A 13,344-nucleotide genomic window follows, 5' to 3' on the forward strand; every position below is an offset into this window, starting at 1 on the left:
CCACCTCCTGTGTACCGGAGTCCTCCTTGGGACTAGCTGACTAAACTAGCACAGTGTCCTTCGCTCCCTTTTGCCAACACCTACACTTGCCATCATTAACAGAACAGTGGGAAAACAGTGCCCGACAGGCAATGGGGGAGGGGGGGGGGGGGGGCACTCTACCGGTATGTACTTGCTATAACTAGTTACTGTTGTTGCCCCAGCCTCTCCTTCTGTGGGGTTTTTCGGGCAGCTGGCATCCAAACTTATGGTGCATTACCACCATCTACTGTAGTGGAACACCCTGCCTCTTGCCTATGTACTGGAGTAATGGCTTAATAGTTGACCAACAGAAATATAAAAGAGGAGTCGCACGAAGGCCATGAAAATCATCAGGGACTTCAGCCACCCAAGCCATGCCCTGTTCTCCCTGCTTCAATTACTCAGACACAAGTAATACAGGAGCATCATGGTAAAAACTGGAAGATTGGCCATCAGGCTGGTGAATAGCCACCACTAGTCAGCTACTTGCACCCCCCCATTCACTTCGTCCTGCATGTTGGAACTCTGAGCCTGAGATGTTCACTGTACCCTGCAATCACACCTGCAACCCTGAACACAAAACCTGTGACTATTAAACACTGAATCGTAAAATAAAATCTGCACGTGTCTTGTGCTTGTCTCCACCCCACAACAGGTGTCTCTCCTTTTCCCCATGATCCCCTATGTATTTATACCTGCATTTTCTGTTTGTCTGTTGCCAGTTTGTCTTGTTCAGAACGTACCAGCGTGTTTTCCGTTTTGTTTCCTGTTTTCAAGTTTTGTTTCTAGTCTTCCCGGTTCTGAAATGTCTGCCTGTCCTGACCCTGAGCCAGCCTGCCGTCCTGTACCTGCCTGACTCTGACCTGGTTTAGCAACCACTGCCTTGCCCTCGACCTGCCCTTTGCCTGGGGAAAAATACATTTTTGAGTTTCTAGCTCTCTGCCTCCTGTGTCTGCATCTGGGTCTTATCCTGAGTTGTGATACAAACTGTTAGGGCCTACATAAAGCTTTCACAACAGCAGAGGTATCTTTTCAGCACCATGGAATGAATCCTTACCACTGCTACACCTGGCTATCAGCGGAGCCTTATCTGGCAGCGAAAAGTTCATTCAGCCTCATTTACTCATAGCTGATATGGCTGACTTGCTTAAATAAATGTGGTTTCTACTGACAATTGAGATGTACAAACAATGGCATAAGAGGACCACGAGCGGATAAGAGGCAATCCGTAATTTTGATTTAAGACATTAATGAGCGAGCTAGGACGGGCGTAGTCAATTTAACTATTGGTTCAGCACTTTTGAAATGTACAGCGACAGAATACCGAACTTGGGCCATTCTTACAATATTCTCCTTGTACATCAAGTCAGAACCTTAGGATAAATAAATGGGGAAAAGGACCAAATTATTATGGTGAGGCACATGGGCTACTAACAGCTTACTACACAACATACACAGGGTATTACTTTCTTAGCTACAGACAGTATACATATCTCCCTGGCATATTACATAATTTATGCAGCAGCATACAAGACATTTTTTGGACTCGCCTTGTTGCGCTGTTTTCACTTGAACAGCAAGGTGGCGGGGCAGTCCTTTGTGAGCATGTTTTGTCATCAAACTTTGTCATCAAAGTCTCTGGATTTAAAATGCTTTCAAGACAACTGGGGGGAAAAAACAAGGTTGAATCATGATGACGTCAGTGATCTATTAGTATTACCTATAATTTCTCTTCATATTACAATCACATGTATGTACAATATTGACGTGAAATGTCAGAAGGTGAATTCACCAATTTGTAAGTCGCTCTGGATAAGAGCGTCTGCTAAATGACTTAAATGTAAATGTAAATGTAAAAAGTGTTTGTACACCAAAGAAAAACATTAGCTATGCAGCTGTAATTAAATTTTAAAAAAATACACTGAATTATTATTATTATCAAATTATTAACATCCCCTCTTGACCTGGCCTATTTGAATTGGTCCTTGAATGCAACTTGGTGCATCATCTAGGGCACATATGTCAGAGTCAAGGCCCGCGGGCCACATCCGGCCCGCGAGAAGGTTTTTTACGGCCCCTGGGATGATCTTGATTTATTATTAGAACCGGCCCGCAGACCGCAGCAAGCCGGCAGCCCGCAGATCTTTTACACGCACCAATACTACATTTCCCACAATGCAACGGTGACGCACCGAGCAGTAGGCTGCTTCATTTCAATATTTATTGGCACAGCAGTCGTCAGCATCACAGTAAAATTAACTTTCAGATACCCATCAAAAATGGCAAAACGGAAGGTGGACACTGAGAACCGGGGTTTCAAACAAGGTGGGAGTCGGAGTATATGTTCACGGAGGTAGCTGGAAAACCTGTGTGTCTTCTGTGTGGAGAAAGTGTGGCGGTACTGAAAGAGTATAATCTGAGACGACATTATGAAACGAAACACGCGGACAAAAACAAGAATATGGACATGGAACAAAGGCTACAAAAGGCAGAGGAATTAAAACGAGGCCTCAAATCTCGACAGGCTCTGTTCAAAAAAGCCAAATCACAAGGCCAGGCTGCTGTCAAGGCCAGTTTTATTTTGGCAGAAGAGATCGCTAAATCAGCCCGGCCATTTACGGAGGGGATTTCATCAAAAACTGCATGATTAAAGTTTGTGACGAAGTTTGCCCAGAAAAAAGGCAACTCTTTTTAAATGTGAGTCTGAGCAGAAACACCATTGCCGAGAGAGTAGACCAGTTGTCCATCAATCTAAAAGAGCAGCTTGTGAAAAAGGGAAAAGATTTCATTGCATATTCCTTGGCTGTGGATGAGAGCACCGACATTTCTGACATTGCCCAGTTGTCAATTTTCATCCGCGGAGTGGACTCCAGCCTAAGCGTGACAGAGGAGTTTTTGGCTTTACGTCCTATGCATGGCACAACTACGGGGCATGATTTGTATGAAGAGGTGTCAAGATGTGTAAATGAGATGGAGCTGCCTTGGGAAAAACTCGTGGGTTTGACAACCGACGGAGCACCTGCGATGTGTGGACACAGGAGCGGACTGGTGGCGAAGATACGGGAAAAGATGCAAGAGGAAAACGCGACAGGTGAGCTGACAGCTTATCATTGTATCATACACCAGGAAGCGTTGTGCGGTAAAGCCTTGAAAATGGAGCATGTAATGAGCATCATCACGCGCACAGTTAACTTTATCAGAGCCAAAGGTTTGAATCACCGCCAGTTCAAGGCATTTCTGACGGAGTTAGAAACGGAGCATGGTGATTTGCCTTATCACACAGAGGTGCGATGGCTAAGCCAGGGAAAGGTGCTTCAAAGATGTTTCGAGCTTCGTGAGGAGATTTGTCTGTTCTTGGACAGCAAAGGGAAAGACACAACACAACTCCGAGACGAAATGTTTCTGTGTGAAATGGCTTTTCTGTGTGACATTACGAGTCATCTGAATGCAATGAACTTGCAGCTGCAGGGTCGGGATCATGTCATCTCTGATATGTACAGTACAGTGAAGGCATTTAAAACCAAACTGACTCTGTGGGAGACGCAGATGCGGAAAGAAAATTTGAGCCACTTTCCCAGCTGCCAGACCATGAAAGAGAAGCTCTCTACCAGTGCGTTCCCGAGCGCACAGTTGGCTGATAAAATAGGTATGCTTGCCGCTGACTTTCGACGCCGATTTGCTGACTTTGAAGCACAAAAAAGCAGGTTGGAACTGCTCGGTAACCCATTTGCTGTTGACGTGGAAAGCTCACCACCAAACCTCCAAATGGAGTTGATTGACCTCCAATGCAATGATGCACTGAGGGCAAAATATGCGGCAGTGGGTGCTGCGGAGTTCGCCCGTTTCCTCCCCGACACAATGCCCCAGCTGCGCATCCAGGCTGCTCAAACGTTGTCTATGTTTGGCAGCACATACCTGTGTGAACAACTTTTTTCTTTGATGAACCTGAACAAAACATCACACAGAAGTCGACTTACTGCTGAACACCTCCACTCAATTCTGAGGATTTCCTCAGCTCAGAGCCTTACCCCGAACATTGATGAACTTGTGGAAAAGATGGGACACCACCAAGTATCACCCTCAACCTCAAACAAGTGAACATTACTGTGCAATCACATATTTAGAGTTTTTACTCAGTTCAAGTTTAAAAGTTAAAGTTTAATATTTGTTTTCACTGCATGTTACTTCTCCTTAAACAAAGTGTTGTTTTTGATTAATAGATTTTTGCACTTTATTTTATTGTATTTCAATCCAATTATATTTTAAAAATATTTCAGTTGAGTGGATGATAGAAAATTGCTATTATTGTTTTTTTCTTTGAAGTAAATTTAGCCCACTTTTGCTAAAATAGAAAATATAGGCTACTGATGGTGCCTTGAATACCGGTTTCTTTCATTTAATGTTCATGTTATGGGGATTTTTATATAAAGGAAATTTGTCTTTTGTGTCTGTTGAAAATTAAAGATTACTGACAGAGCCATAAGAAAATATTGCTTTATTTATCTGATCATATTGGAATATATTTATTAGGTTTTCAGTAGGTTCAATTAGGTTCACTAGACTATATGCGTCATTTAAAAATTTTTCAATGAACATTCGAACAGTCCGGCCCTCGGCTTGTAGCTAAATTTTTTATTTGGCCCTCCGTCCATTTGACTTTGACACCCCTGATCTAGGGGAACAACATTACACTGCTACACTAGCTTAGATTTTGAAAGTATGATGTTGACATGAGTCCAATCAAAGTTACTGTAGCTACAACTTAATTTGACGTAATTTTATCTATGGCTAATGACCTTGAGCCTTCTTGGATAGAAACTTATAATGTAACTCTATGGCAGCACCCAAGGGGCTTCAATTTTCAAGCTCTACCTTTAGACTTTTCTGTGACGTAGTGTCCCTATGAGTGACAGAACATGGAGCCAAAGTAGAGAACATTACCACAATCTCACACTCAATTTGTGCAAATATGTACAAAAGTTTTTCAGCAGATTTAGTTTGTTTTTGTGTTGATTCATTTATGTGAAAATCATCAAGTATTAGGCGAAAACAAGCATAGAAGACAGTATTGGCATTAATAAATAAAAAACAACGTAAGGCTACTGGTTATATTATAATTATTTCAGTGACAACATGGTTGATTAACAATATTGGGTTGTTAACACATTTGTTTTTTCCTATAAATAAATGTGGGACACACAAAAAACGGCAGTGGAGAAAACCATTGCCCATCATGCATAGCTAAAATAACTTTTTTAAATTCTGAAGTCCCCCCCCCGCCCCCCCTTTTATTTTCCTATGAATGAAGTCACACAAAAATGTATTTTCCTATGAATTAAGCCACACAAAATCTGCTGAAATACCTTTTGGACATATTTGCACAAATTGAGTTTGAGATTGTGTTGCAATCAACTGTTGTCCCAGCAATTTGCGACCTATAGGCAATTTCAATTGCGCAACAGTAATTTAAGAAATGTGTTAAATTACCATAGATTCTCATGTGGCCCGTTATATACGACTAACGGTATTAGTGGGCTATAGTATGCTAGATGTAGTTTGAAGAAACTTGCACTTTCTCTTAGAGCTATGTTTGGAGCCTACCTTTTAGGAGTGGGAAGAGATCAATATATTTTACATTTAATTAACTAGGCAAGTCAATTAAGAACAAATTCTTATTTTCAATGACAGCCTAAAACGGCCTAGGAACAGCCTTGTTCGGGGGCAGAACGACAGATTTTTACTTTGGCAGCTCCGGGATTCGATTTCGCAACCTTTCGGTTACAAGTCCAATGCTCTAACCACTAGACTGCCTGCCACCCCAAATGTAGGTGAGCAATGTTTATTTCTAGGCAATGTAGTAGCCTAAACTATACTTTAATCATATTTAGGAAGTACATTTCCTTGGAATGATAACTTCCCGGTGCTTCTCGGCTCATGCAGTCTGGTTAGACTGTAAACTCTCCTTCCAGACCCATATCAAACATCTCCAATCCAAAGTTAAATCTAGAATTGGCTTCCTATTTCGCAACAAAGCATCCTTCACTCATGCTGCCAAACATACCCTTGTAAAACTGACCATCCTACTAATCCTCGACTTTGACGATGTCATTTACAAAATAGCCTCCAATACCCTACTCAACAAATTGGATGCAGTCTATCACAGTGCAATCCGTTTTGTCACCAAAGCCCCATATACTACCCACCATTGCGACCTGTACGCTTCTGTTGGCTGGCCCTCGCTTCATGCTCGTCGCCAAACCCACTGGCTCCATGTCATCTACAAGACCCTGCTAGGTAAAGTCCCCCCTTATCTCAGCTCGCTGGTCACCATAGAATCTCCCACCTGTAGCACACACTCCAGCAGGTATATCTCTCTAGTCACCCCCAAAACCAATTCTTTCTTTGGCCGCCTCTCCTTCCAGTTCTCTGCTGCCAATGACTGGAACGAACTACAAAAATCTCTGAAACTGGAAACACTTATCTCCCTCACTAGCTTTAAGCACCAACTGTCAGAGCAGCTCACAGATTACTGCACCTGAACATAGCCCACCTATAATTCAGCCCAAACAACTACCTCTTTCCCTACTGTATTTAATGTATTTATTTATTTTGTTCCTTTGCACCCCATTATTTTTATTTCTACTTTGCACATTCTTCCATTGCAGATCTACCATTCCAGTGTTTTACTTGCTATATTGTATTTACTTTGCCACCATGGCCTTTTTGCCTTTACCTCCCTTATCTCACCTCATTTGCTCACATCGTATATAGACTTGTTTATACTGTATTATTGACTTTGTTTTACTCCATGTGTAACTCTGTGTCGTTGTATGTGTCGAACTGCTTTGCTTTATCTTGGCCAGGTCGCAATTGTAAATGAGAACTTGTTCTCAACTTGCCTACCTGGTTAAATAAAGGTGAAATAAATAAAAAAAAAATGCAGACGCGCATCTGATATCGCAGATAAGGCTACTGAATTTGAAGCAGCAAGAATGATGACCGTGACATTTGCTGCGTTTTGCATATAGGATATAGAGTACATTTTAGGAGATCGATTTACAGGCAGAGACAAATAAATGGGTAATCAATATTTAGGGTATTGAAAATGAAAAGGCGTATAGGCGAGTTATGCCTTTTCAAAAATTATAAAAAAGTTTTTTTATTGCACCTCGACTCACGTTGGTTGAGCGCCCTTCACTTCATTCCATTATCAAATATGCATTTACAGACACTGTAGTAAACTACAGTCTAACCATGTTTAAATTAATTTCATGTTTAATTGAACTGCCACGTGATTCTCCAAACATGTAGACAGTCTACTATTTTTCAATGCGACCACACATAGACGCGCTTAAACTCGCACACCAAACTAGTGTAAACAATGCGAAAAATGTGTTTTTAATAGAATATGTAGGCTAACGCATACAAAGGAGAAAGACGACCGTTTCCAAATAATCTGTGGGACAATATTGAATCCCAAAATCGTCTGTTTGACAGCGCGCCGCAATGAAAAATGCCGATCACGCCCCATAGATCTTTGTCTGCGACCCACAGGAATTCAGCGCTCTCTCGTAGGTAGCGCCGTCCAAGATGCCATAGAGAACAAATTGTGGCGTAACTGAACTGCGGAATGTTTCCACACATGCGCATTTACACGTTGTCTGTGAGCTAGCAGGCTAGCAACTGGTTATCAATATATTTTGAAATACGTTATTGGAGCAGTTTTTATTTTTTTGTTTGATAGGGAAATGGGAATTCGTTATAATCTGTCACTAAGACGAATCGTGTCTATGTACGCCATGGATGTATCGTGTCTGATGTCGACCAGAATGCTAACTACAGTTTACTAGCCGCTAGTTCGTTCTCAGTTCATTCATTGACGTCATTTCAAGGAAAGCGTCCATGATTATTTTATGTGGCTAACCAGCTCGCTTACAAAAATGTATATTTTGTTCACGATTATTACTTCATTAGTTTGCTATTTGATTTTGAGATGGATGAAAATGAAGAGGTATTGCACGGACTTGAAAAGACTGGATGGGAAAACAGTTGTCATTACTGGTAAGCATATAGATAACTAGCTAGCTAGTAGCCGCGCCTGCGCCGAAATGGACTCGTTTTAGCTATGTAGACGTAGCGCCAATCGCACAGCGTAGCGACAATCATTGTAGTACGTCTGTTAGCTCAGAGGTTTTCAAGCTTTTCTTGCCCAGGGACCGCCACCCAGTCGAACCGGCGACCCCCATTAGCAAAACAATTGAAATCATGTCTTCTCATCAGGTAAATGATGATGGCTATTAGAAGTAAAACATTTTACAATTAATAGATTTGGTACAGTTCGGTTAATGTGACCACATTGGAGGACAGTTTATAATAATGGCTGGAACGGAGCTAATGGAATGTCATCCATGTGTTTCCTATACTTGCTACCGTTCCAAATATTCTGCTGCAGCCATTACCACGAGCTTGTGTGCTATCTAGTGTAAACCCTCTCAGAGGGAGGATTAATGTATTTATTTAAAGTCACTGAGTGCTGTTAGCAACCTTACCCCCCCTCCCCTATTCAGATGTTTAATTGATGATATCCTCTTATTTCACATTAATATATTATCACTTTAGTTTTTTTAGACTGTTTGTAGTCCATTTCACATCATTTGCTGTACATTAGAGCTACATCATTGGACATTATGGCTTTGTAATAATAATCATCCTTTGTCTCCCTCCCTACCTGTCTCTTTTAGGTGGCAATGCTGGCATCGGCAAAGAGACGGCGGTTGCCTTGGCGATGCGAGGTGCCCGTGTCATCATAGCTTGCCGTGACGTGGACAAGGCTGAGAAGGCGGTGAGGGAGATCAAGATCAGGGGTCACAACGTTAACGTCCATCACATGGAGTTGGATTTGGCCAACATGCGCTCCATACAAGACTTCTGTAAGACCTTCCTTCAGAGAGAGAAGAGGTTGGACATCCTCATAAACAACGCAGGTGAGAGAGAGGAGTCTGTGGCACCCTCATAAAGAAGCCCTTAGACCACAGGTGTCAAACTCATTCCACAAAGGGCCGAGTGGCTGCGGGTTTTCGCTCCTCCCTTGTACTTAATTGATGAATTAGTTCACTAATTAGTAAGGAACTCCCCTCACCTGGTTGTCTAGGTTTTAATTGAAGGAAAAACCAAACAACTGCAGACACTAGGCCCTCCATGGAATGAGTTTGACACACCTGCCTTAGACTCTTTGGCATTCAGAGCAGAGGTAGTAAACTCAAACATTTAGCAATCTTGCCCCTCCACTCACAGCCATGCCCAGCGTGCTGGACTGGACGGAGGACAACTTCAGCATGTGTTTCGGTGTGAACCACCTCGGCCACTTCCTGTTGACCAACCTACTGTTGGGCCGCCTGAAGGATTCGGCCCCCAGCCGCGTGGTCACGCTCACCTGCTCCAACTACAAGTACCAGAAGTTAGACTTCCAGGACCTCAACTATAACCTGCTGCCCTTCTTCACCTACTGCCGTAGCAAGCTGGCCAACATCTACTTCAGCCAGGAGCTGGGTAGAATGATGGAGGGCAAAGGAGTGACGACATACGCTGTGCACCCTGGTGAGGCTTGAAGCACTACTGTAAACATAGATAAAATTTGTCACAATGATAGATTATGACTATATAAAATAATCTAATGGCCAAGAAGACAGAGAGGAAAGGGGTGACCACCTACGCTGTGCACACTGGTGAGGCTTGATGCACTAGTGTCTGTATCAGTGTTTCCGATGTATTAATTTAGCTGTGGTCCTGCGCCATGGCAAAATCATTGCTGCCACTGCAAAAACATAGTATTTCTACGAAACATACTTTCAATACAGTTTTGTTATGCACATTCACTTTTCCTCTGTACAGACAGTGCATTCAAAAAGTATTCAGACCCCTTGACTTTTTCCACATTTTGTTACGTTACAGCCTTACCTAAAATTGATTAAATACAAAATGTTCCTCATCAATCTACACACAATACCCCATAATGACAGCAAAAACAGTTTTTTGTAAATGTTTGCAAATGTATTAAAAATAAATAACAGAAATAACTTATTTACATAAGTATTCAGACTCTTTGCTATGAGACTCGAAATTGGGCTTAGGTGCATTGTGTTTCCTTAGATGTTTCTACAACTTGATTGGAGTCCACCTGTGGTAAGTTCAATTGATTGGACATGTTTTGGAAAGGGACACACCTGTCTATATACGGTCCCACAGTTGACAGTGTATGTCAGAGCAAAAACCAAGCCATGAGGTCAAAGGAATTGTCTGTACTACTCCAAGACAGGATTTTGGCACAGATCTGGGGAAGGATACCAAAAACTTTCTGCAGCATTGAAGGCCCCCAAGAACACAGTGGTCTCCATCGTTCTTAAATGGAAGAAGTTGGAAACCACCAATACTCTTCCTAGAGCTGGCCGCCCGGCCAAACTGAGCAATCGGGGAGAAGGGCCTTGGTCAGGGAGGTGACCAAGAACCCGATGGTTAATCTGACAGAGCTTCAGAGTTCCTCTGTGGAAATTAGAGAGCATTCCAGAAGGACATCTCTGCAGCACTTAAAAAACCAGGCCGTTATGGTAGAGGGGCCAGACGGAAGACACTTCTCAGTAAAAGGCACGACATCTCGCTTGGAGTTTGCCAAAAGGCACTTAAAGGACTCTCATCCCATTAGAAACAAGATTCCTTGGTTTGAACTCTTTGGCCTGAATGCCAAGCGTCACGTCTGGAGGAAACCTGGCACCATCCCTATGGTGAAGCATGGTGGTGGCAGCATCATGCTGTGGGGATGTTTTTCAGCGGCAGGGACTGGGAGACTAGTCAGGATCGAGGGAAAGATGAACAAAGCAAGTAGAGAGATATCCTTGATTTAAAAAAAATAAAAAAACTGCTCCAGAGTGCTCAGGACCTCAGACTGGGCCGAAGGTTCACCTTCTAACAGGACAACGACCCTAAGCACACATCCAAGATAACGCAGGAGTGGCTTCGGGACAAGTCTCTGAATGTCCTTGAATGGCCCAGACTTGAACCCGATCGAACATCTCTGGAGAGACCTGAAAATAGCTGTGCAGCAACACTCCTCATCCAACCTGACAGAGCTTGAGAGAAACTGCTGAGAAGAATGGGTGAAACTCTCCAAATACAGGTGTGCCATGCTTGTAGTGTCATACCCAAGAAGACTTAAAGCTGTAATCGCTGAAAGTACTGAGTAAAGGGTCTGAATACTTATTTAAATTTGATATTTCTGTTGTTGTTTTTTTAAACAGTTTTTGCTTTGTCATTATGGGGTATGTGTGTAGATTGGTGAGGAGAGAACTATTTCATCCATTCTAGAATAAGGCTGTAACGTAGCAAAATATGGAAAAAGTCAAGGGGTCTGAATACTTTCCAAATGCACTGTAGATCATCTGTCCTGGTATAACATCGTTCTGCAGGTTATATAGTCTGGGTACAATGCCGTTCTCGATACTGCTCTCTAGTCACTGGAGAGACAGGCTGAGCATGCCAGTCACTGTTACGGAATACGTATTAGGAACTTTCATTCCTCATCTTCACCCCTCAATTAGTAAAGTCTCAGCCTTTTGGGGCGGCAGGTAGCCTAGTGGTTAGAGCGTTGGACTAGTAACCGAAAGGTTGCAAGATCGAATCCCGAGCTGACAAGGTAAAAATATGTTGTTTTGCCACTGAACAAGGCAGTTAACCCACTATTCATAGGCAGTCATTTAAAAAAAGAGTTTGTTCTTAAATGACTAGCCGCGTTAAATAAAGGTAAAACGTTTTTTTTTTTACCTGCCTGCACTAGTCAACCCTCTCCACTAGTCAGCTAACTTTTTAGAGAAAATGTTTCTGTTTTAAAGCAAAGTTCCTGCAATTCTACACATTTTACCATGGGAGAAAAATTTGCAGTTTTATAGCTAATTTAGTGTAACTAAAAATAAAAAAAATCCCATTGCTTATGACATGTTCATATGCTATCTGGTGAGGGGGCCCAAGCTTTAGGGGGTAGTCTCAGCTTTCTGTAAGTATACTCTCTCAAACTCTTCATTTTGAGGATATACCACCACTTTACAAAGGAGTAGCCTATGTAATTTAGATGACGCGCTGGCAGAACGGAACAGAGCACGCCATTTGCGATGAATACATGAAGTAGCTTATAAGCCTACCCATGGAAAGTTTTTGTAGGACAATCGTTTTACTGTGAAATTATAAATGACTATGAGCGATAATATCATATTTACTGGATAACCCCCATTTTGGGGCACAGAATCAGTGTGTGGGAATTATTTTATGCATCACACTTACATGTCCCTCTGTTTTCCAGGCTATGTTCAGAGCAGTTGGACAGGTCACTACTCCATCCTGTTCCGTATGCTGGTGCAGGTGATCATGTTCATGTTTTTCGTGCCGTGTGAGATGGGCGCTCAGACCGTGGTCTACTGCGCCGTGTCGGACGAGGCTGCCAAGCACAGTGGGGGATACTTCACCGACTGCCGGCCCGCCACGCTGAGACCTTTCGCCAGAGACGCCGGTGTGGCCAAAAAACTGTGGGAGGCCAGCGAGAGGCTGGTCAAACTGGCCTGAGAAAGGATGAAGGCTTAGTAAGGCTTGTAAGATGTTTTTAGCCTGGAATACTCACTGAATATCACTCTGTTTTACTATAGTTGAAAAAAACAACAACCAATGGTTAAGGGGTATGATATTCAGTTTTGGATTTTTTTTCCAGGTTTGTTGAAATTTTAATGACTCAAATAACAAAAATACATTCCCTCACACTGTTGGCTTGCAATGTTTCACTGTTATGATTAATTAAAGTTACTGACTGTTAATGTGTTGATCAAAGCATTAAGAAGGTCAGTAGACCAACATGTTAACGATCAAATTATACTATGAAGCTTTGCAAGAGAGAAATGTGTGGGGAAATTATTTGGGTCAAACTAGCCTGAAATTACTTATTGTTTTTGTTATTGTTTTTTATAACCATTGAATTGTCTTCAGGGGACCTTATTGTGAAATATGTCTGTGTTTCTTTTTTATGAATGGGGAAAGCATTGTTTAACATTTTTATGGTTAGCCTTTTTATTGCTGTCCTGAAACACTTGAATGGTGATGTGAAACATGGCTGCTTTTTCTTCTGTTGCAATAAAATCTGTGGCAATAAAATCCTTTCTGATATCTTGTTATTAGTCAAAGGATACTTTTGTTTTTTTTCAATTAGAGTGTACCGAGAACGTGGTGTTGTTTAGTAGAGCACATTTCAGAACACTCAGTAGGAGAAGCATGCAGCTGGTATCCTCAGAG

The 13,344-nt window shown here is 42.2% G+C and overlaps 1 protein-coding gene across 2 annotated transcripts; it reads left to right on the plus strand.

The window, feature by feature from the left end:
* Window positions 1-7,628: 7,628 nt before the first annotated feature.
* si:dkey-174n20.1 (uncharacterized protein LOC796174 homolog) lies at window positions 7,629-13,223 on the plus strand. Of its 2 annotated transcripts, none has more exons than XM_064973153.1 (4): window positions 7,629-8,082; window positions 8,763-9,005; window positions 9,316-9,618; window positions 12,368-13,223. In XM_064973153.1, the coding sequence occupies exons 1-4, from the start codon at window positions 7,935-7,937 to the stop codon at window positions 12,625-12,627; spliced, it is 954 nt and encodes a 317-aa protein (XP_064829225.1). In that variant the 5' UTR covers window positions 7,629-7,934; the 3' UTR covers window positions 12,628-13,223. The 2 variants fall into 2 exon arrangements, with proteins under 2 accessions (XP_064829225.1, XP_064829234.1); XM_064973162.1 differs by lacking the exon at window positions 7,629-8,082 and adding an exon at window positions 8,197-8,301.
* Window positions 13,224-13,344: the final 121 nt, after the last annotated feature.

Source organism: Oncorhynchus masou, chromosome 1 (assembly GCF_036934945.1).
Source record: "Oncorhynchus masou masou isolate Uvic2021 chromosome 1, UVic_Omas_1.1, whole genome shotgun sequence".
Classification (NCBI taxonomy): domain Eukaryota; kingdom Metazoa; phylum Chordata; class Actinopteri; order Salmoniformes; family Salmonidae; genus Oncorhynchus; species Oncorhynchus masou.